Below are 23,068 nucleotides of genomic sequence, written 5' to 3' on the forward strand. Positions count from 1 at the left end.
TCACACTTTGCACCATTAGCCTCCATAATGGGAAAAAAAATCATCCATCATTAAACAAAAAAGAGGGAGAAATCTGATGGTCAAAAGGTTCACGGCTGGGTTATTAATGGGTTGGGGTATGAACTCTGAAGTGGAAACAAACCAAAATTAGTTTATCTGATGACTCATCCAAAGAAATCACAAGTCTTTAGTTTAATTAGAATTCTCACGTTTGCCTGCCATGCTTAGTCCCCTCAAGACGCCGCTGTTCCCCTTGCTTTCCTTTCGGCCTCAACTGATCATCCATTCTGAGTTGTATTTATTTTTTACCCTTAAGTACAATTTATCCTGTTGGCTTTAAAACTCATCGGTTCTGGGCCAGTACCATGGACATGGAGCAGCTGTGCGGTGAACTACTGCAAAGCTATGTATTAAACAGGATTAGCTAACTTCACCTTCAGGAGGGACGGCCTTTTTCAATGTAGAATAGTCTTTCATCTGCAAACTTCAAGGTTTTTCTTCTTTAATTAGATGCTGAGACTTCACTAACTGCCCATAGACAAAGGTGATCCGCCCTACACATGTGTCAAGGTGAATAAATAACGCTCAACCTTTCACAACTGCAGGGCAGCCACATCCACTAAAAGCCCCCTTAATAAGTAAACATCCTCTAACTTGTAGTTTTGTTAACTGCAGTGACTCCTGAATCCATTCTTACTTGCTAAATATCTAAACATTACAGAATAGTCCATAATATGTATTTTTCTGTTGGCTTAGCAATGCTCCATTGTTGGATCTGAGCTGTAAATCTCTCTGGTTTTAACCAGCAGTCAATTTGGTAATCTGCCGTGGGGCACTAGCCAGGTCGGTTTTGGTGGACAGTTGGTTTGGTTATGGTTGGGTTGATGTAACAGCCTTGCCGATTACTCTGAACTATGGTACCCGATTGTGGTGACATCGAGGCTGACCTTGGAGTCACCTCCCCCGCTGCCGCACTCTCCCTTGTCGTACCACCATTTGTTTTTCAATTTGTCCAAGAGGCCTTGCTCATTCAGTTTTAAAACTGCCAGGTTAACAGCATTTCTTGAAACGATAAAACATAACTTGTAAGAAAATGCACAGGTCCGTGAGAAATCTAATGCAAAGTTATAGTTGTACTATGCATCATAATGATAGGTAATGGTAGTGAGACTACCACTGTCAAAAGCAGGGGGCTTACGCACAGAGTACTGTTAATCAGAATGGTCTAGGAAAGGACAAATTGTTTAAGAATTTCAGGAATATGGAGAGATAAGAAAGGCTCATATAAAGGTAAGACAGTGTTAAATCTTGGAAAAGGTGGCATGAAGGGTTACATAGTTTAGAACTGAAGTGTGCGGGATGGGGACACTTGTCATTGAGAAGAGAAGTAACAACAACAAACATCATGCAATTAACAATCGTCACAAGTGACAGCGCAGCTTTTAAAGGCTAAATTGAAAAACCATTGAACTGTTAAATTAAAAGTGACAACACAACAGTCAGGTAGGACAGCATACAGGACAGAGGAGAGATCGAAGAGAGAAAAGCAACAGTAAGAGAGAGAGAGAGAAATATGAAATGACCCTTAGCTTTAGCCTTATTATCTGGATTTCATTCCCTGCGCGAGAAATTAGCATTTCTTAACACATGAATAAAACTCTTAAAAACAATATTAAACCTTTTTTATCCTGTTGCATATCAATACACAATACTATTACCTTGATGTCCGTAAAAAAAGAAGAAGAGGAAGAGAAGAGAATGACAACAGGGGGACATCAGGGTAGGTGGAATACTATAACAACACAGACAATATTGTTATATTATTCCACCCACCTTAATGCTGAGCCTTTGGGCGTCGCCACACCGTATCCTTTTGAGTCGAGGTTCCCGCCCACTTTCATGGTGTCACAGGGCTTCCGCTGCTCGATGTATTCATTCATGGTGGACTCAAGGAGAAAGGCGAACTTGCCCTTTGACTTTCGTACCCGGGCTACGCCATCGGGCGTGGTCTTAACAAACACTGAGGGTTCAGCAGATTTCATGTATGACCACATCTTCTCATACACTGCTATTTTGGATCGCTGTGCGGGAGGAAAAGAAAAAGTAGTTTAGATTTTCTAAATTCATACGCCCGTAATGGAGATTGCAGTATTTTTGTGCTTAATGATCACTTCATTTAAGCTTGCATTGTGAAGTATTTATAGACATCTCGTAAAAATAGGTTGGTGGGATATCTTCAAATACTTCCAGAAAATATAGCCGGTGGAATTTTACAAGATCATGAAGTACAAAATTTACAAAATCCATTTTTCTTGATAAGCATGAATGCTCTGCTCAAATATTCATGATGCACAAATTCACTGAGTGTGAATGAGGAACACACATCACCTGTACAGAACATAACGTCATATAGTTGTTTTTTCTAGCAGAAATATTGCTGTTTGTGGACTCACTTAGGGAAAATGAAATTAGGAAAACATAAAACTTTAAACAAGTAAAGTACAATGATAATTCATCGGGAAACTTGAAAAAGTTTTGGACAAATCTCTGTTAGTGAATTCCAGCCTTGGTTTATAGTCCTAATTTAACTAGAACTTATTACAGTCATTCATTTCAACCACACTGCCATCAATGTAACATCTCAACTGTGATTCAGAGGTAATGTAACTAAGAAGCGAGAGGAGAGCAGAAGAAAGCAGGTTACACAGACACAAGACAACTCATCACAATGTGACACAGACGAGCATTTTCCCAGCGCCTGGGGTCAGGCTTAGCAAGCCTGTAAATTCTGTGGGAGTGAAGCGCTATCTATAATAAGCATCAATTAAATTATTCAATGCCGCTGGATTTATTTTGGCATAGGCATTTCACACTTTGAACAGATCCCGGTCCAAGCAGTGATGAACCAAGTCCCAAGTGGCACTGAGTGTAGGCTACCGCGGACTGGATTCCAAATAAAAAATAGACTTTCTTTTAGTGAAGGCCAGAGAAAGACTAAGGGGTTAGATTGGTTCTTCTGAGACTGCAAAATCACAATATCTGCTGTGTGCATTGAATACAGACAAGCTACTGATAAAACAAATCTGTCAGAGATACTTCCCTTAGGTGTTTATTTGCCTCCCAAGGCCAGGTGTCTTCAGTACAGCTAAAGTAACATTTTAATTTGAGCTAATTTATCTATTTGTGGATGATAGAAGAATAACCATTATTTTTAGATGAGCGTTAATGTAATTTTTCAAGCAACAAGAATGAGACTACAACAACACTAACAGCCATGTTGACGTAGCAGCATAGAGCTAAATGCTAACATGTTAACATACTCAGAAAGAAACCCCATTAATCACTTACCAATAGCGCCATTTATACCATCTTCAAATTGTCATTGATAATGTAGTGTTTTGGTCAAAGACATAGCTACTGGATAAAATAAAATATTTGACCTGAAAAAGGAGATTTTATTAACCAATGACATTTTAGCTAGCAAGGATAGCTAAACACTTTCTGCTTTCGCTTTCTTAACTGTTTTCTGTTTAGACTGATGGACAAGCAACTTCACTGTGTGACATATGGTTGTAAATAATGCACCACTTTAACAGAAAATAATTGTAGATTTTTCTGGAAAAAAAAAACACACTGTTTCTGTTACACTGATTACATTTTATCTAGTTAGCTATAGAGTGCAGGAATGAGTCCTAAAACCTGGAAGTAAGTTTGCATTTGAGCAACATGGGGTCTAACGTCTAAAAGTCAATGGGGATTTTGAATGGGTTTGTGGTTAGACGCCTGAAATAAGGTCTGTGGTTAACACAAGCTTAAGAGATGTTGGTGTTTTGTTAGACCACATAAACTACGTTAGGTAATACCCCCACTTGTGCATTTTGAAGTTTTTACGCGTCCTTAAAAAGGCGGTTGCTAACAAGTGGCTAAATGTGACTACAGTGGTTGTCGGGGACATTAAACGTCATCACGCCGGACACAGAGGCCGGGTACTCTCTCACTAGTCTTTCATGTCTCAATATTTGGTTAGTAAACAATTTATCAAACTACGCGGATTAGCTTCGTCTGAAGCATAACGGTAGTGACGTCACAATCATCCGACCGTGGTGTAGTTCGCTTGTAGCATAACATTAGCTTTTTACTTCTGTCGGCCGCATTAACGCTTCAAACATCTAAAAAATGGTGTTCATCTGTGAAGATTATCCTGCTGAACAAAACGCCTACGCGTCTGAGACGTACGTTTGCCACAGAGCTTATTTTCTGTAATGATCCAAAATCCAATGCAAAAATCCCATAGGCAAATTCTCGTTAGACTCCATGGCGATGCTACTTCTGGGTTGGCCTACAAAAATATGTCATATGGTTTGTTCTCTATAGTGGCCAGATCACAATTTGTGTCAATGTTCTTAAATTTCTATTTTTTTCTTTGGACTTTCACAAGCAACTTTACCGCAGGTTTAATCCTTAATATACTGATGTTTAATGGCCTTGTTGTGCATTTTCGAAAAAAAAATAATGCAGAAGGTCATGGATTCAAAAAAATAGCTGTTACTGGTATCAGATCATTCTGTCTACCAGGAATAATCCAAATAAAACAAAGCCCTCTATTGTAAAGCACTGTTGTTGAAAGTGTTATATGAAGTGCACTTGGATAACTGCTTATGAATACTGAGCACGGTGGCTAAACGTGGCCAAATATACCAATGAGTATGCAGACTCATCACTGTCCGAAATGGTAAAAGCCCCCTTAACAAAAACAAATTCATCTCTAATGCACTTCTATTAATATACAAAAGCATTAACCTTGACCTAGTGAAAGTGCTTTTACTGGCGTCATGTAAGCATATACAGTTAGTTTGTAGGCATCTGTCACAGAGCATCAGGCAGAGGGTGAGGATGAGATGAGACAGCAACATAACACAAATTAAACGTCTACATGATGAATGTTCCCTGCTCAGATGAAAAGCCTTGAGGTTGGGACGGCCATTTTATTTTAATGCAAATACAATGAATAGTAGGGGGTTGGGGGAGGACAGTCAGACTTAGATGTGATGTTTTTGTTGACTATCTTGTTAAATGTGTTCAATTTGCATGTGTCAGACCTCATGGAAAGGACACTAGTTTAGAGGACAATTTCCCCAAAGACTCAGGGGTGCATCTGCTTGGCGATGGGAAAGCTCCAGACGGCACCTCAAATGAAGAAAAAAAGAATGGATATGGCCATTGATTACTGACGACAGAGTGTGCTGCCTCAGTGCTTTATGAAGTCAATTCATCAATATCAGAGCAGAGGCAAAGTGCGACCAAAACCTAAATAGGCCGATTCCACCGCAACTAAAGTCAGCAGCCAGATGCTTACGGCAGATTCTGATAGAGAGAAAAAAAAACAAGACACAGTGAGAAAGCCCAGCAGGGAAAGAAAAATGTTTGATTATTGACTTCTTGCACACAAGCATGCATACTCAAATAAAACACAAACACACACACACACACACACACACACACACACACACACACACACACACACACCACTGTGCATTGGAGATCTGCTCTCGTCTCCTTTAAAATGTAATCATTCACATTCTGGTCTATGGTGGTCATTTAAAATTCAATTACGGAATAATGACTGCACGAGTCCATCATCAATGAACAGACGATTTGTTGAGCAATTATACACAGCCATAAATACAGCTTTACGCATGTGGCTGTACTTCACACCATATAATGGCCTTGTTAGAAGATAATGCTGTATTCTAAATGAGCTAATGGGGAGTGGCTACATTTGATAGCTGTCATAGAAAGCAGAAGGAAAGAAGTATATGTCGGCCTAAACTGCAGCATCCTCCTCCTTTAGATTTCTTCAATTAATGTAAAGCAATCATAATGTTGCTCTGTTCATAATGAAGTACCAAAATAGTGAATCTCAGCCAGCCTCCTACCAAAGAGACATGGTTACATCATCTGTGTAGGTGTTCCCCTTTGAAGCTGTCTGAAACAATGAGTTTCCTGCTTTCTTATAACAGAGATTGAGAAAAACTCAGTGCTGTTTATCCAGACTGTTGACCTAAGTTGAGGGATAAAGTGAGCAGGCCTTGCCTTTAGCAAGAGAGAAGCCAGTGGAAAACTGGTGTTGGAAAGGCCTTCACATCATCAGGTCTGAATCACATGTAGACCGACACAAACTGGCACTCAGCTGCAATAATGCATGCATGTAGAAATGAAGGTTATCGAAGACCAGGGTCCTTCAATTATCAAAGGGAGGCAAACATTTTATTGGGACAGAAAAGATGCAGGCATGTAATATATTTTGCAAACAGATTTTTTTTTCCAATCTGTGATGATGTATTTCTTGTATTTTCTTACATCGTTTTGTTCCTTTCTTTTTCTTAGGGTATGTTTTAATATTAGGCTTGTATTAATGCCAAATGTTTTTCCCCCTCTAAATTTATTTAGTTTTTGCAACAAACAACTTGAATCTGTTCAATTTATCAACGCACGCGCACAGACACAAACACCAGGAGTACGCCTCCCGTTTTGAAAGTTCCACTCAATATTCCGTTGTTCAGCAGTCCAGCACACTATTAGCAGCAATCGGCTGTACATTTACAGGTATTCTCTTATTTATAGGAGTTAAGCACAGAATAAGTAGCAGCCGTGAGGTCCTCGCGCGCCTGCACTCTCTCGTGCGCGCTCTCGCTCTCTCTCTCTCCCCCTCTTGCTCTCTCTCTCTCGTGCGCGCATGCTCTCACACGCATGCAGACATTTTAAGAATAAATGAAAAATTAAATAACAACAGGTCTGAAATACTTGGGCGGCCCACCCAGGTATTGTCAATGTGTTGGAAACACTGGGCCTGTTCTTACCATCAGGTCACTTTGCACTGCACTGCACCTGACAATACAAGTTATCCCCTGATTGTTTCTTTTGTTTTTTTCATTTGAACAGAGATGTTAAGAGCTTCAGTGATGCACTGAAATAAACAAACAGAAAGTCATCAGGAGGAAAGACAGACGAGAGGGATCTGTTGTCATGTAATAAAAACAAGTAAGTCTAGAAATGAAAGATTCTGTTGTTTTAGAGGTCTCCAACGATGTCATTTAAATGTCTGAGGCGGGTCAAGTGATTCAAGCGCAACGTCAAAGAAATTGCCTTCTCCATTTTAAACAACCTCTTAATCTGTATTGATTTGGAGTTATTCAGCATTTCCAGGCCTTTTCCCAACCCCGGACCTATATATATATACAGGCTGTTTTCTTATTCTCCCTTTGCTGTCACACGCTGCTTTCATTATACCTCTCCAACATATGCTTCGCCACTTGTCTCTGAAAAACATCTTCAAACACCTGCCACTACATTTCCTTCTTCTTTACTTCCCTCTCACTTTGTTTGTGGACATCACCACTTTCCCCCAAATATCCTGTAAGTCAGGACTATCTGTTTTTCAAGTATGCAGAAATGAAAGTTGAGGCTCTGGGGGAGTACTTTGTCATTGAAGTGCCACATGCTGCGCCCTGAATACCAATAGCTAGTCTTTGATGCTTGAAGCCGGACTCCAATGGCAGCTCTCGCGCCTTCTGTTGCCACTCATCTAAAGTTCGACAAGGCCCTCCGAGGACAGCACATTCCCTCAGAGGTTGCGCCTATCTCGCTTTTGTCTATCATCGCTTTTGTCAGCTTTCTCTTTTATGCAAACAGCCTCTAATCTTTATAGGAGCCTCCCCTTCACTCAGCACTGAACTGAACCATATAGAGACAAGAGCTGGGGGAATTGTGGAACAATGCGCTGCATATGATTGCAGATCGCAGGGCAACCTAAAGATGTCTTGCATAAATCTCCTCTTCATGCATCCATGGCCTAATGCAGGTCTGCTTTACATAAAAAAAGCCACTTATTAAAAACTGTGTTGGGCCATGGAGAAGCTATAGTGTCCGTGCCACAATAGCTGAGACGTGAAATTGATTTTCATGCTTAGTAAAATGCACTGGTGACTGCACTCAAGCTGTTGTTTCCATCTCCTGCACACCTGCACATCAGCAAGATGCACGATGTTTGCCGTCGAGGCTTCAGGTAATGTATAATCTTTTGAGGGGAACCGAAAACAATGCTGTGCTCTCATTTCTCTGTGCAATTATCATTCTTTCATTGTTACGCTGTTTAATGAGGTGCATGATGGGACAGCAATGTGGTTGTCTTTGATGGTCTCACCCCGGTCTTTACACGTAATTAAACAGCCACATCAGCCCATTTCATCATCTCAGCCATTATTACCATCCAGCTTCTCTTTCAATGTACATGTCTAAGTGTAAGTTAGCCAAGCTGTTTGATGGAATAAAACCACATCAAGAGGACAAACATGGCCCTGCTGGTACAACTCATCATTTTCTAATCATCCCAAATACAAATATTTAACGGACTGCACGAAGAGATTCATGGAGGGGGAATCGACGTAATGAAACAAACCACAGTTGTGCAGCGGCACATGACAGCTACTACGTGGAGGGAAAGCGGCACAAAGCTTGAAGCTATCTCACATTGTCTCAACGTAAAGCAAAAGATAGACTGAAGACAGGGGAGGACAGAGCATCCAAACAGTCAGGGTAGTCTGAGCATAGAGGAGACAAGTGCGGGTTGAGTCGCACTGCCAAGCGCCTAGAGCCACACAGGCTCTCAGTGGACACGTAGATGCGCTCCCAGGCCAGCTGTCCTACTTGGTTGTGAGAAGCAGAATGAAGACTTTCAAAGGGGATCTACTCTAACACCTCTTTTTCAAAAAACTTCCCTACAGCTTCTCCTCACTCCCACTGCAGATGAAGACACTCGCCGTAATGTGAAAACTGTCACTGTCAGGTAATAAGCCGTGTGTCAAAACTGTCAGTTTATCAGCAGCTGCAAAAAAAAAAAAATCAACCTTGAGGAAAATCTAATTCCACAGAAGAAGATGAGATAATATAACTGATTCAAAAATATGAAAAATGCCAACACAAGAACTTTCTAAAAGGCAAGTTTATGGTGCCAGATCATAACTTCTACTTTGAAAGTAGGCAGAATTTTCTTTTCTTTTTTTCTACAGGGACCAATATGCAATAGGAATACTTTTCAGGCAGCTTTGGATAAACCAGGTGAAATCATTAAAAATTCAAAGTTTTTGTTGAGTGGCAGAGATGATGACATATGTCTCGTTTGAAACATCGAACTTGATTTAAAATTTCCAGCTGGCTGATGCCGTATGCGTCTAATTAAGCCTGAATGTATTTCCAGAGAAACAGATCTGAAATAGAACTTTAACTCCTATTAATCAGTGTGTTTTTTGGCTTGTCAGCCCTGCACAGCTTTAATTAAAAGTCCCTTGAAATGGTGGTTCACACATGTCATTTCCTATTTGAAGACTTTGGGGATGTAACTAGGACACTCATTATTCAGAATACAGAATCGAGCAACCCCGCGACCACCTCTCAGATTGTTCTACCTGCAGAACCTAGAGTGGCCTCATTGTCAGGCTGGAAACCTAATCTGTAATTGGCATCCATCATGTCTGCAGCACAAAGACATATTCTGTATATACACCTGATCCTCTTCCCTGACGAAGGAGCAGTGATGACAGGCTTTGTAAGGTGCTGTAGAGAATAAAGTGCTGCTGTCATGTTTGTCGTGTGTTACATTTCTGAAGCTCTACCAGCTCTACAGCTAGACTGAACAGCCTTTTAAAACGCCCTTTTAAGCATCCAACTCTGCAGGCTCTATCTTGTCCTTTTTGTCACTTAAAACATGGATTTGATTTTGCATTTGTTGTTCTGAACAATCCAACCCAGGGGTAATACAAATGAATAGCTCTTTCTGCCAACAGGCTGCAGCTGTGAAACATATGAATTGTTCCTCTCCTGCTGATGAGTAATGAGGGAGCCTAAGATAAAAAACTGTCATATTGCCTCCTCGTCGTCACAGAGAGAAAGAGAGAAAGAGAGAGAGAGTGCTGTTTCATTAATTATTTTTCTACTTATTGCTCTGCAAATGCAAAGGATATGAACGCCAATGTCACTACGCCACCAGCTAAAGCAACTATGAATTTATCAGCAGGATGTTGATGTCCTTAAAGATACGCAGGGCTGTTTAACTCCTGCATTGAGAGTATGTGGCTGTCTTTCAAATACTAATACAGTCTTGCTTCAGATTTTAGTTAATTTATGGCTTAATTGCCGGGCAAGTCCCTCATGCCGATAGACATATTGCTTATTCCATCTGAACCGTTATTCAGACCGTGCTGTTTTGACCTGCAGGGCTCTTCTTCATCAGGTCCAATTTGCCAGCCATGGCAGGCTGGCTAATTATATTTCATGAGCTGACCCTTCAGAGTTTGAGCCTGATGTGGGTGCTTTGATTAGCCTCCTGTTTTTATCACCTCTGAGTCTTCCACGTTGTTATCACACTTTCTGCTGACAGCCCCAGCGCCTCAAGGTTGCACGCTGCAGTACTGCCGCATAAATTTCACGTTGGTGTCATAAGAGTTCAAGAACCGCTTCTCTGTCAACATGCCTCATTTGGACCAATCTTGTACAGGTCAAGAGTGTTGAACTGAAGGTACAAAATGGAAAAGCTGCAAGGAAGAGTTTATCAAGGACATTTACACAAAGTAGTATTTATGATGCAGTGAGCCTGAGTGCAAAACGTTTAGGTGTCTTTCCATTTGAGCTAAGAGCAAAGGAACTCTGATTTGTGATGCTGTGTGTGCATGTTTTTAAAATAAGTCCTTCTTCTTCTACTCACCCTGAAAAACTCCTTTGTGGAGCCTGCGTCTAGAGTGCCATATGCTATCTCTGTCTGCTTGGCCAAATCCTCAGCACTTTCAATAGGAGAGACCATCCTCTCCACTGTCAGGAAGGCAGCCAGGTTGGCTGTGTAGGAGGAGATGATGATGAGGGTGAAGAACCACCACACACCACCGACGATACGCCCCGATAGAGACCTACAAGAGGAAGGTTGATGGCAAGGAAACACAGAGAGTCATTAAACGGTGCCATGTGGTGCCTTTCAAAGATCTACAACTTGTGTTCCATGTACCCAATTTATTCGGTCATCAGAATTCTCTTTTAAATCACATCAGTGCGACAGCTCTTTCAAAAGCACATTTGCAAGGAAAGTAGTACAAGTTGTTTTTAAATGTGCTCTAGTCCAAGCCTTTAATTGGCTCTCAAACACGGTCAAAGTTGATTTCCTAGGCTTGGGAAAATATTGATTAAATCCTTTTGCTGATGGTATTTTCAGCACACAAACTGACAAACTCAATTATAGGTATAATAGTTGCAGTAAATGCAAATAGAGCTTAGCTTCAAATGAGCACCTAAAGGAGAGGACATGAAATGTGTACTTATTAAAGTGCATCCCATCACTTGCAAAAAATCATGCAGTAGTATTTTTGTTTTTGTCCACTCCTGGAGCTACTGGAGCTGACCCACCTTGGGGAGATGTCACAGCCCTGCTGCATGAAGGCCCCCAGAGAGAACCAGAGAGAATTGAAGATGCCAAAGTCATTGGGAGGATCGGGCGGTGTCTGGGGGTCTTTGGTCTCATCCTGTTCGTCCAGGTTCCACTCGTATGGACTGAACCGACTGACCAGGAACAGGACAACGCTCACCCCAATATAGGCAAACACTATACACATCCAGATCTCATAGGCCAGCGGGTCCAGGAAGGAGAACACACCGGGCTTGGACTTTTGTGGCTTCTTTATCATAATGGAGATGCCCAAGCTCATAAAGGGCTTGGAAAAGTCTATCACCTCCTCTCGAACCAGAGTAATGGTGAGAGGTGCAACAGCTATATCTGCTCTCTGGAAACAGGGACATGCACAGCGAGCATTAGTCATGACCTGCATTATGAAAGGGGTCATTTTAAATGTGTGTGTGAATGTCTGCAGCTGGAAGGGCAGAATAAAACAATGTTATCACACATTTCACTCATAATTATAGGAAATAAGGCAAACACACACACACAGCAAAGCAGATTTAAATCTGAGTTTTTAACTGTAAAATCAATCTGATATTTCATCAACATGTTAAGACATTGAGAGGTGAAAAACGAGTGAAAGCTAACAATGCCACTGCCAGAGAGACAGCTTGGAAAGAAATCCACTGAGGGAGAAGAAATGTTTCAGTCACGTTTACCAAATTCATCAGGACCCAAAGAGACAACCGAGGCAGAACACTTTTTTATTATAAACTGCCTTAAAATAGTCAGTTTATAACCCATCTTGCTATGAGAATCTGGCTGTTTCAATAATTGAACTGTTTCATTAAAACTGCATAATAAAAGAAAGTAGTGGGTTGTCTGACGTCTTCATAACAAGTGTAACTTTGTCATTAAATTGGCTGTAATTGAAACTGCAGAATGTACAGCAAAAAAGGTTATTGCACACAAAAGATCAGCAAACCGTGGCTGCTTGAACTTCTTCTCATGGCATTGGGTAAGCTGGATTTCCCAAACACAGCTTACTCTGGCATTAGCTTTATTTGTCTCATTTTCCAAGCTGTTTCTCTTTATCTCCCTCCTTTGCTCTGCAGCTTCAATCACACTGTTATCAAAACACATCCACAGAGATGGTGCTGCCCTTTTTGGAAATCACAATGGGTTTCTTTGTAAAGGCAGAAGAAAATAATTAATCACATTAGACAGTGTTACTGCAGCTTGCGTGTGTGATTAATTAAATAACTGCTCCTCTTCAAAGCAGGCACTCCGTGAAGGACATTTCTTTGTATTGTGTCGTCTTTATGTTGAAATCGAGAAAAAGATTGGATTGAAGAGGCACGAGGCAGAAAATGTTTCTTACAAGGTCAAACTCGGTGCAACACAAATAGGCTCAATAAACATGACTGTTTTCTTTACCCTGTCAACACAACAATGTGGAGGGCTATAACCATTTAATCCTGGTGCAGGTGCAAGCAGCACTCAATCAATGGCGAGAGAAACAAAGCAATAAAGAGCAGCCTCGGGCTTAACCTTTAAAAGACAACTAAAATCAAATTAATTTACTGGTCAAAAGGTCAGAATGTACAAAACTATTAGTCTCGGCCCACCTGCTGTAAAATTACAGGCTTGGAAAGACTTGACAGCGACGGGATGGGGATATTTTTTTCACCTCCATCTGCAGGGAGTGGACTTTTCCCATTTGAAAGATAATTCGGTGGCGATAGCACATCAAACCGAGCAATCTCTCAGGCTGATAGTTGGGAAATTGAACAGATGAGGAAGCCTAACCCTCATGCATTTTGTATTTGGCCCCCTGTTCAACCATTGTGGCTTCGTTGAATGGGGAGAAAGGTGAGAGTGGGTGGGGTTGTGGGATTCATTTAGGAGTCCTCGAGGTGTTGCAAGAGCCTGTATGCAGAACTCCGTCAGATGTAAAACACGGGGTGACCCTTCCCTAATGTGAGAGGTTCAAGCTTTATGGAGCACAACACATATGGATCTTGTTGTCTCAAACCGCAAGCAGCCATTTAGCTGTTGATCCTGAAGCTGATTTTCTCAGCTGTGAATTTACAACGTGGCATATTCATCATACACATCAAACATCGAACATAATTACACAATCACTTCAAAGGCATACAATCTTTCATTCATCAAAGTGATTACAGTGTGTTTGCCATATGGACTCATTGTTTTCATGTACAGTACCTACCTCTGTTTGGACTGTAAGAGAGAGAGTTTTCTAGGCTAAGCAAGAAAGATTAATTGCAATGAACAGCACTGAGAAATGATTTCATTTTCTCCGTCTCAAGATGATCACCAACTCCCCCCCAATGCTCGAGGCTGCATTTGACAGATTCACTCACAGCTGAGACAGACAGCGTTAGACTTTGAACTGGGCAAAAGCTGATGAGCTCATAACGGGTTGGTGATAACCTTAAGACAGAAAAATGAGGTCTCCTCTCATGTTGAAGTTCCTTGCAAACTGTCATGTAATCAGCGAAATCGAGGCTCCCAGTACTCACCCCATAGACCAGTTCACCCACCATCCCGTTCCACGTCTTGGTCTCGGGGTCTCGGGCTCCGTACTTCCCATCCATTACAATAGACAGTTTGTACTTAATTCCAACATGTTTGGCAATCTCAGATGCTAAATCGACGCAGTAGCCTTCATATCTGTCATTCCCATCCAGATGCATATAATTTTTCTTGTACATCACATAAGGAGCTTCCTGTTGATTTAAACACACGCTGGTTTATTCACTCCCATGCCCTGGCACACACATTGAGTAATACAGAAATATGCTTACATGCACTCATATGTGCCCATGCACTCTTGCACACAGTCCCCCACACACACACACACACACACACACACACGGAGAGATTAAAAAACGTTTTAAGCTGCAATGATCACATCCATGCAGTCATGCATATACAAATGAAGCCCCGCGAATGCACACATTGATAAACACTGATAACAGCAGCGAGATCCTGTGGTCGCGCTGCTTTCATCAAGCCGTGGCAGCCAGCAGACACCGAGCACCAATGCACCCAACCCATTCAAGCCAAAGGGTGCAACTCTACGGCACAAAAATGGAAGGGTTAAGGCAAGGAAGAACAAAGTTTGTAATGTCTTTAGGAGAAGACAGAAGGCCAGAATGAGTTTTAACAGGGCTGTGAGTCATTGGTGGGCAAGGTGTGGGTCAGCTCAGAGGTGGGTGGGGATGGGAATGGGGATGGGTGTCGTAAGTAAATGCCAGTGACAGGAGAGGGATCAGATAGTGCCCAGAGTATCTCAACATGTTCAAGCACCAATGCGCACTTAAAAGGCTGTTTCATTCCAGGATAAATAAGGTAAAGAGCTGTTATTTCCCTACCATACAAATGCAAAAAAAAAAAAAAAGAAAAGAAAAGAAAAAGGAAGTCTTTATAAATAAAATAATTACATGAGGAGAGCGGGAGCGTGCTAGTTTCCTTCTCCTTTTTCAAAAACGCCGGTGCAGCTCGTCTTGTCTCTTACTGAGCACATCATCATTAACAAACAATAGGACCGCTCGGGAGAGCAGGCATTGTCATTACAGCCACATACAATTATAGTGCAAGTAGGAGAGCAATGGTTTGTTTGTTCTGTGCTGAACGTATCCCCTCACCTCGGATCCACTGAGTGTTTCCTCCAGTTAACACGTGTTTACCTCCTGACTGTAATTCTCATCTTGACATGTTAAACGTTTCCTCTTGATATTGAGTGACGCCGGATCACGCCTTGGAATACAAATGGAAACTAACTGTGCATGAATACCAAAGATCCTCATTACGTTTTTTTCTTTATTATTTCAAGCTGTTTGTTTGCAGAGACTGAAGTACTGCATCAGGTAATTATAATGCCATAATACATTCCCAAAGGAAGCTTTCCAATAGCCTGAAACATTAAGTTGAGTAAATCCATTTGGAAATCAATAAATGTGAGGCTTTTTGTTGGTTTCTCATATTGTCTGGGAATATTATGTTTCCTAAATCACTGCCTGGAAGTTATACTTCAACACAGAACTCATGTAGGAGCAATACAAAATAGATTGGAGAGGCGATAACCAGGAAATATATACCGCACCTTTGTATCCCTCCTCCAATACTGCTTATTTTGCTTTGCCCAGCTTGTGCAACCATTGCAGTATGATCCTCTAGTCATTCTTCGGCCAGTCTATCCCGAGTGTCAGTGAACATTTACTTGATGAGGACAGACAGGTCTACTTACGTATGCGTTTGTATGCGTTTTATAATTGATGGAGTCAACCATTATCATTTATACCATTATTGTGATGTCACTGCTACGACAGGCCACTGAAGTATGGAAAATCAAAATGCTTTGACACCCACACGGATACAGTTGAAACACTCCCCCCTTCGGGATTGACTGTTTCAACATGTAGTGAGTGGATGGAAAGCAACACAAAAAAGATGTGGTTCTACCCGCCCAGGACAGAATGTATCACCCATTGGAATCAACACCATGACCTTGAGTGGCAGAATATGTGAAACATTTAAAACTGCATGGAAAGTGTACCATAATAGTAGTGACCACAATCGTTCGGTTTTCCACTGAGGAGTCGTTGGAAACCTGCGGGTCCATAATATTTACAAATCGTGCGTACTCGTTCCAGTACCCGATCTGCAAAGGAAAAGCAAGGGTTAAGTTGATATTTTTTACATTATGATTGTTCTCTGATGAATAAAACTGAGTGATAAATACACTTATAGTCACAAAAATTCCCCCACCCTCAACATTAGACATTTGATGCTTTGTAAATGGGCATACAGCAGGTACAAGGCAAACTTTTATTGGGATCTGCCATGATGCAGGGCTCATTAAAACAGCACTTCATTTCCCAGAGGCCTTCTGTCTCTGCCCTTAAGTTCGACCAAAATAGCAGTGAATGAGCAGAATACTAAAGCAGAAGAAGGGGCCAAGTAAACTATGCATGCAAGAAACAGAGTTGTAATTCTCAATCAACATGCAGTAAGTGTCATGATCAAAGATATTAGAAAAATATACATGTTTTATCCATTCAAATAGCCAAATGTGCAAGAGCTTGAAATGCATGAGCATACGGCAGACAACTTCAATCCCTCCCACCTCCAGCTTCCCAGGTTTTATGGTAAATAATTGATACCCAGGCCTGTGAACTGCATACACGTTTAATAATTTAGCATAATATTTCAGTGGCTCCAACATTTCTTCTGCACAGTCCTGCCATTGCAGTTACTCTGCATTCTGCTGTACAGATGCTTAAGTCAAACCAATGTCAAGTGTTTGTTTGCCCATCTGAAATAATGGCTTCTCTGGCTCACGATGAAACATGTTGCATATGTTGCTGCCAATAGTCTAACTGTTGCTGGCTAAGGTTTTCCCCCGTCACATCTGGTATGCATTTTTCCGTCTCAGATCTTAAAATGCTTGAGCCAGACAGGTGTACAAGAGTGCACAGTTTTTAAACAGCCAAGTGGAGGCGCTAGAAAGCAGCAAACTTGTCAAACTACAGCTCGAGAACTGAGCTCACAAACTGTGGATGTAGTTAGTGCACCCGCCAGACTGGAGAGAGCGCTTAATGTTGATTCCTGGCTGTTGTCCGAGAGTGATATTTGAGAGGAGCAGCTCGGGGGATGGGACTGTAGGGAGGCTGTGTCATGGAGTGCTGCTCCAGAGGCAAAGTCCTGATCTCACCCTGAGCAGCTGGGACGGATATCAGCCCATACATCACTTATGACAGTCACAGCTAAGAACCTTCATCCTCTAACTGTCAGCGGGGTGAGCGGGGCTCCAGGTCCTGACAAACTGCTGCCCGGCTTGTCTCATCTTCCCTCCATCCCTCACTCTTCCTCTCTCTCTCCCTGACCTCTTTTTCTCCCTGTTCTCTCCGTCTCTGATTGGCTGCATTGAGAATGTCTCTAAGGCCATCGCAATGCTAACTGAACTGTGGGGCGTCAGAGGCCCTGGGAGGCAGGCGGAATAATCACACGTCACATCGGACCTAGCCCACACTTATCCAGCTAACGAGTAATTCACAGCTGTCTCCTGGAACTCGGTGAGGTTGTGAAATAAAACCAGAGGTCATCATGTGGTACCGGTTATAATGTGAACGCACTGCAGGGAATTACCATTTTGAAGAGGAGCCAGAGGAATTCTTGGATCCTCTTTATAGTAATTGGTTATTTGAATGGTAATTACTGTGGAATCAGATCTGTGCTCTCCTGAAGATTGGAAATAGACTCATATCATTCTTTTGATAGGACAGTTTTCAGTTATCAGATTGCAGACTGGGTGTGATTTGTGGGGCTTGTGTTGCTCATCAGTGCTACTACAGGAGGGGAGAGAGAAAGGCAATCAGTGTAACGCTGCACTGTTCTGTCAGCCCCTGCTGGTCCCAGATGACAGCAAAAATACTTATTAAAAGAATTGAAAAGGCTTTCTATTTCAACCTAACAAGATTTTATTTTTTTATTTTTTCTAAAAATAGTCAAGTTTTGCTACGTTTTTGCAACCCTGAACATGTGGCTCACATTCACCGAGCTTTTTAGCTTAGCACAGTTGATCAATGAGTCATTTAAAATTGCACTTTGGCCAAATTCCATGATTCGGACGTGTAATAAACCAAACCTTGATGTGTGCCAGCTGTTTGCTGTGTTTCTATAAAGATTAAATCTGGATCTGACAGCTGATGGATGCGAGTTGATGGAGGCCAACCTTCAGACTTACCTTCCTTGGCCCACCTGTTTTCATCTCATAAACATCAATGGTATAGTTGGTCCTGCGGCCATAGTTGTCAAACTGGATGTTGCCTGTCATGCCATGCACTTGGACCTGCCATGAGGGACAGACAGACACACACACACACACACACACACACACACACACACACACACACACACACACACACACACACACACACACACACACACACACACACACACACACACACACAGACATAGAGGATAGCCATCACTTTGCATATAGCTGGTATTAAGGTGCTCGTGTCTATGGAGCCGCTGGAGTGCTTGCAGTCTGTTAATCAAATGATGAACTGGATACGCTTTAATAAAAGATGTAGTTTTATGGTAATGAGGGCCTGGATTTGAGTGAGCTCTGTGAACAGATATCGGGGGGGCAGAGGGAGGAGAACGGCTCTGCACTCTCTCCCCTTCTCTCTGTCACTTTCCATCTTTATCACACTCTCACTTGCTATCTTTGCTTCACTTCTCCCAGCCTTTTCTTTGGTTATCAGCTTGCCACTCTCTCTCTCTCTCTCACACTCTCTCTCTCTTTCTCCCTCTCCTTTACTCTTCCCTCCACTCCTACCGTTTTGAGAGCTCTCTCAATGTCGATGCCTTGGCTCCAAGGTACAGCCGGATTGGCTAGGCAGTCTCCGGCGCTGCCCCGGCGAGAGACATCCACACGTTGGCGCCGCAGGTACCTGAAGGCCTCTGCTATCACCAAGATGGCATCGTGGGTAAGAGCTGAAGTGTACTGTACAGAAAAAAGACAGAAAAAAACACAACAAAAAAAAAAAACCCAGCAGAACACAGGGTGAGACAAGAACTGTGTGCAAGGAGATGAATGTTTTTATACTAAAGCACTCAGGTTGTTCATGTCTGCAAGTAAAACTGAATTTAACCACAATGACTAAAATGTTAGAATATGATTATTTGATCCTGTTTATTGCTATATTTGTACAAGTCATAGCACAAAATTTGCCAGGAGTTCAGGTCAGTTTGGTGCACGCTCTAATACTGACAAGATAATAAAAAAGATTGATTGAACAGATCTGATTTAAAAAAAAGCTTTTAAAACTTTTCCTGCCTAGTTTGGGAGAAAACTTAACATTAATGCGTGATTTTATCTCCCACGCACTTCCCTTCCAACTTTGCTTGACCTTTCCACCGCTGAGGTCTGAGCCACTTGTTTGTTGACCACTGCACCATGACAAAATCTAATTAAATGCCATTCAAAATCCATTTCTTTCTTGATCATTGTTTAATTAGATGTAAATTGAAGCGGCGATATAACCTTGCCTTGCACCGCCTATCAATATATTGATTACTGAGAAGGATGCGAGGCAAAGAGGAGGAAGCAAAGGGGTGGGAGGAAAAAGAGGTAATGACAAAGGCAAACAGAAGGATGAGAGGAGGCGAGGAAGAGATAGAGAGCACTTCAGACGGGATGATCGCTGTGTTCTGCATGTGCAATGAAAGGGCCTTGCAAAGCAGAGTACCTTCAGAGGAGTGTTTCGGGCTTCTGGGAATTCTCTTTCATCTAGCCGCTCCCAGCGCTGCATAAACTGCTGCACGATCGGGTTCTCAGGGTTGACAATCTGAAACCCTGAAATGTTGGCTCCACCTGCGAAGACTTTGTCCAAGCTCACATTAGTGAATCCCTGAGATGAGACAAAAAGGAAGGAGATGAGGACTTCTTGAATTTTAATCTTACTTTTGCTAAACCATAACATATTTGCTCTCATGTTTGGGGGTGGGGTGCGAGGTGCACTTTATTGTCAAGTGTATGAAAGAGCCACATGTGTTTGCCATTACCCTAAATGTTTCTCTCCACACTTTGCTGCGTAACTTGACTTATTTAATGACAAACAACCTGCCAGTAGATGCTTTAAACTTTGTGTCAGAATCACGTACAAGTCTAAATATTTTACTTGAACCAGCTGGCCTAATTATATTCAGTACGCTTTCTATTTAAAAAAAAAAAAAAATCTAATGCATTTGAAAAACCTCTGCTGCTCCAGCTGCCTTTTAAATTCCCCTCTCCACCCTGGAGCCATGACATGAAGTTATTTCTTTTTATGGCCAAATTGCTGTTTTTTAAGTGCGGCATTGTGTCATGGCGTGCAAGGACATGTGTCTGACTGCTGCATAATCACATCTTCTAAAGTCGAGGAAACAGCAGCAGGGGATCTCGCAGAGAGAAAGAGAGAGCGAGAGAGAGAGAGAGAGAGAGAGAGAGTGAGAGAGAGAGAGTGAGAGAGAGAGAGCGAGAGAGAGAGAGAGAGAGAGAGAGAGAGTGAGAGAGAGAGAGCGAGAGAGAGAGAGAGAGAGAGAGAGAGTGAGAGAGAGAGAGCGAGAGAGAGTGAGAGAGAGAGAGGGGCCATCCTCCGCTTTAAAATGCTCATGCTTATATCAAGGCTAAATGAACATTTCCCTCTGCGGACTTGGACGAACAGGAGATGGCTTCTCTCCAAAGACGTTTAAAAAGGTTAAACGATGTTTATATATTGCTTAGGACATTCATTTAAACTCCAAAATGAATATATTCATTTAGTTGAATATTAAAAGCAGTCTGGCCGTCAGCTTGTGATTGATAAAGCATGAGCAGAAACCATTAAAACCTTTAGACATACAGTGCAGAAAAAAAACATAGGTCTGTTTCCCTGATTTCCCATAAAAGCATATAATCCACTTATCGTGCATGCACATTCATACTCATGCCGTAAACTAAGTCCCATCCCGTGGAAAAAAAAGAAAACAGGGCCCCTCTCTCCCAAGGGAGCAGCTCGGTTATTACTCACAAGATTGGCCAGAATGTAGTGGTAACCACGGCTGTTCTTCCCCAGGGTCACAACCTATGGAAGAAAAACATCGATACAGTAAACCACCAATGAGACGAGAGCTAAAAGCCACAGCTTGTATAAGTGGAAACAACAGTCTCTGTGAATGTAGAATGCACAAAAAGTTAACTTGAGCAAAGCGGTCATTTGAACAACAAGAAAGAAAGGAAGTGTTGAGCAGGAGCTGATAATGAGGAAGAAACAGAGACAGCGCGGAATATTCTCCTCGCTTTGAAGTCATTCACGTTGCGGGGATTGGAGTCCTCCGTAACTCTTGGACAGAAGGTGGAAAAACACATTTCAAAGGAATATACAGTGAGACAGTAAGATGTGGATCTTGCTCTACTTTGAAAAATATCACACCTTTGGAGCATAACAGCATGTTTCAACCCACGCAGCCCGACTGAAAATAGTAAGTGGTGTTCTAAGCCGTTCCATCACGGTGATACACACCATATGCTGCCTTTTATTCCAGATATGCTCCTAGCTTTTGTTCCTAGCCTACAGATAAATCCAACAGTGAAACTCTAAAATGTGCCAGCTCCTTTGCACATTGTATGCCGGACGGCGGTTTTCAGCATGGCCTGCATGACAAGGTCTGTTATTTATGAGTTTGCAGTGTGCCGTGGATGGACTTCTGAGCGACTGCCATGCACAAACCTGTCAACCATGTCTCAGTTTTCATCTGCCTTCTACAAACACAGCAACACAAGTTTACAGCGAAATCAGCATGTTTGCACATGTTCTGGCCCTGTCATGAAAACAAACTGTCAGTTTATCATCTTTCTGTGTGTGCGTGTCAGGCTGGTGGACGTTGGATATTTGTTACTGTAGATCGTTTACAACAATTCCACCGAGCAGGAGAGAGTGAAGAAAAGCGAACTTGTCTCTTGCTGCAAACAATCTTTGAAGGATGTTTTTAATTTCACTCATTCAAACGCAATTGCATTTTTTTTTTATTCAGATTTGATGAACTCAATCCGACCTGAGTGCACTAGTTTACAGTAGCACCAAACAATATTACATGTATCCTTGCTTGGACAGAGCACTCTCACTCAGATTAATACATCTCCTCTAGAAGTTTTCACAAAAACGGCACACTGAACTCTCTCATGACACTGCTTGAATGGGGAAGGATTTTCCTTTTTTAAAACATCAAACCCTGCAGGATGGCAGGCCGACAGCGATAAACTAAGAAAGTAAAAAAAGAAACAAAAAAGCAAATGAGCTGATTAATGCAGAAGTAGTTCCGTGAAAAAGGAAATTCAGAGCAGGCTGGATCAAAGCTACTCCCTCTATTATTGTTCACAAGTCTCACTCTCAGACTTTCAGCCCTGCTGCATTTTCTTGGACAAACCCCACAGCTCTGCTCTCCTCCTCCATGAGCTAACCTTGACTCTGGCTGTAAGCCTCCTCACACTTGCCCTCGAGCTGGGCAGAGGAAAAGCCCGCCCCTCCCACCAGAGGCCTGCAGCTCACAGCCAGCCTGGCAGCAGATACCAGCGGCAACCTTGGTACGAAGCACAGCGAGACACTCATGACACAGGGACACACAGATCCTCTGGCCCGATCACACCAACCGCTCCCCTCAACCTTTTTTAATTAAGCATGCTTTAAACTAGTGCAATGAGTTACAGACCTTTGAAGGCATAGTTTAAGGAAATACTGTTATTTATGACGTTTCTGAGAACAGCGATCCCGTTTCATGTATTTAGAGTATAGTGTCGGGAGCTCTTAGCTTAGTTTAGCTTAGCATTACCAAATTGTTGATAAATTAAACAGTAACAATGGTCTATTTTACTAGCTTTAGAGGTTTTGGTTATTTTTGTTTTTCACAGCTAAATTAGCTAGTATGAAGTTAATCTGTTCATATGATGCCATCAAATATGTCCGTGTTTCTGTAGTTCACAAAAAATGCCCCACTCTTATTTCAACCTTGTAGGTGGATATTTTCTAAAGGCTCATCATTGTGCTGTGTTTGCTGAGGTTTCTGTAAATGGTGGAG

At 42.0% G+C, this 23,068-nt stretch overlaps 1 protein-coding gene across 3 annotated transcripts in view; it reads right to left on the reverse strand.

The window, feature by feature from the left end:
- The window catches only part of gria3b (glutamate receptor, ionotropic, AMPA 3b), an 86,196-nt gene that overhangs the window by 7,403 nt on the left and 55,725 nt on the right, over positions 1–23,068 (reverse strand). For 2 of the 3 annotated variants that reach the window (XR_010666842.1, XM_065958470.1), the window contains exons 5-14: positions 21,025–21,078; positions 19,723–19,884; positions 18,810–18,977; positions 18,210–18,314; positions 16,020–16,124; positions 13,981–14,187; positions 11,449–11,822; positions 10,760–10,958; positions 1,834–2,081; positions 948–1,062 (exon numbers count right to left, since the gene is read on the reverse strand). Coding sequence is in view for 2 of the 3 variants with exons in the window: in XM_065958470.1 (XP_065814542.1) it covers positions 948–1,062; positions 1,834–2,081; positions 10,760–10,958; positions 11,449–11,822; positions 13,981–14,187; positions 16,020–16,124; positions 18,210–18,314; positions 18,810–18,977; positions 19,723–19,884; positions 21,025–21,078 (1,737 nt within the window). In the remaining variant the exon portion in view is untranslated. The remainder of the gene's footprint in view (positions 1–947; positions 1,063–1,833; positions 2,082–10,759; positions 10,959–11,448; positions 11,823–13,980; positions 14,188–16,019; positions 16,125–18,209; positions 18,315–18,809; positions 18,978–19,722; positions 19,885–21,024; positions 21,079–23,068) is intronic. The other variant, XM_065958469.1, reaches the window with a different exon arrangement.

This window comes from Labrus bergylta, chromosome 9 (assembly GCF_963930695.1).
Source record: "Labrus bergylta chromosome 9, fLabBer1.1, whole genome shotgun sequence".
Lineage (NCBI taxonomy): Eukaryota > Metazoa > Chordata > Actinopteri > Labriformes > Labridae > Labrus > Labrus bergylta.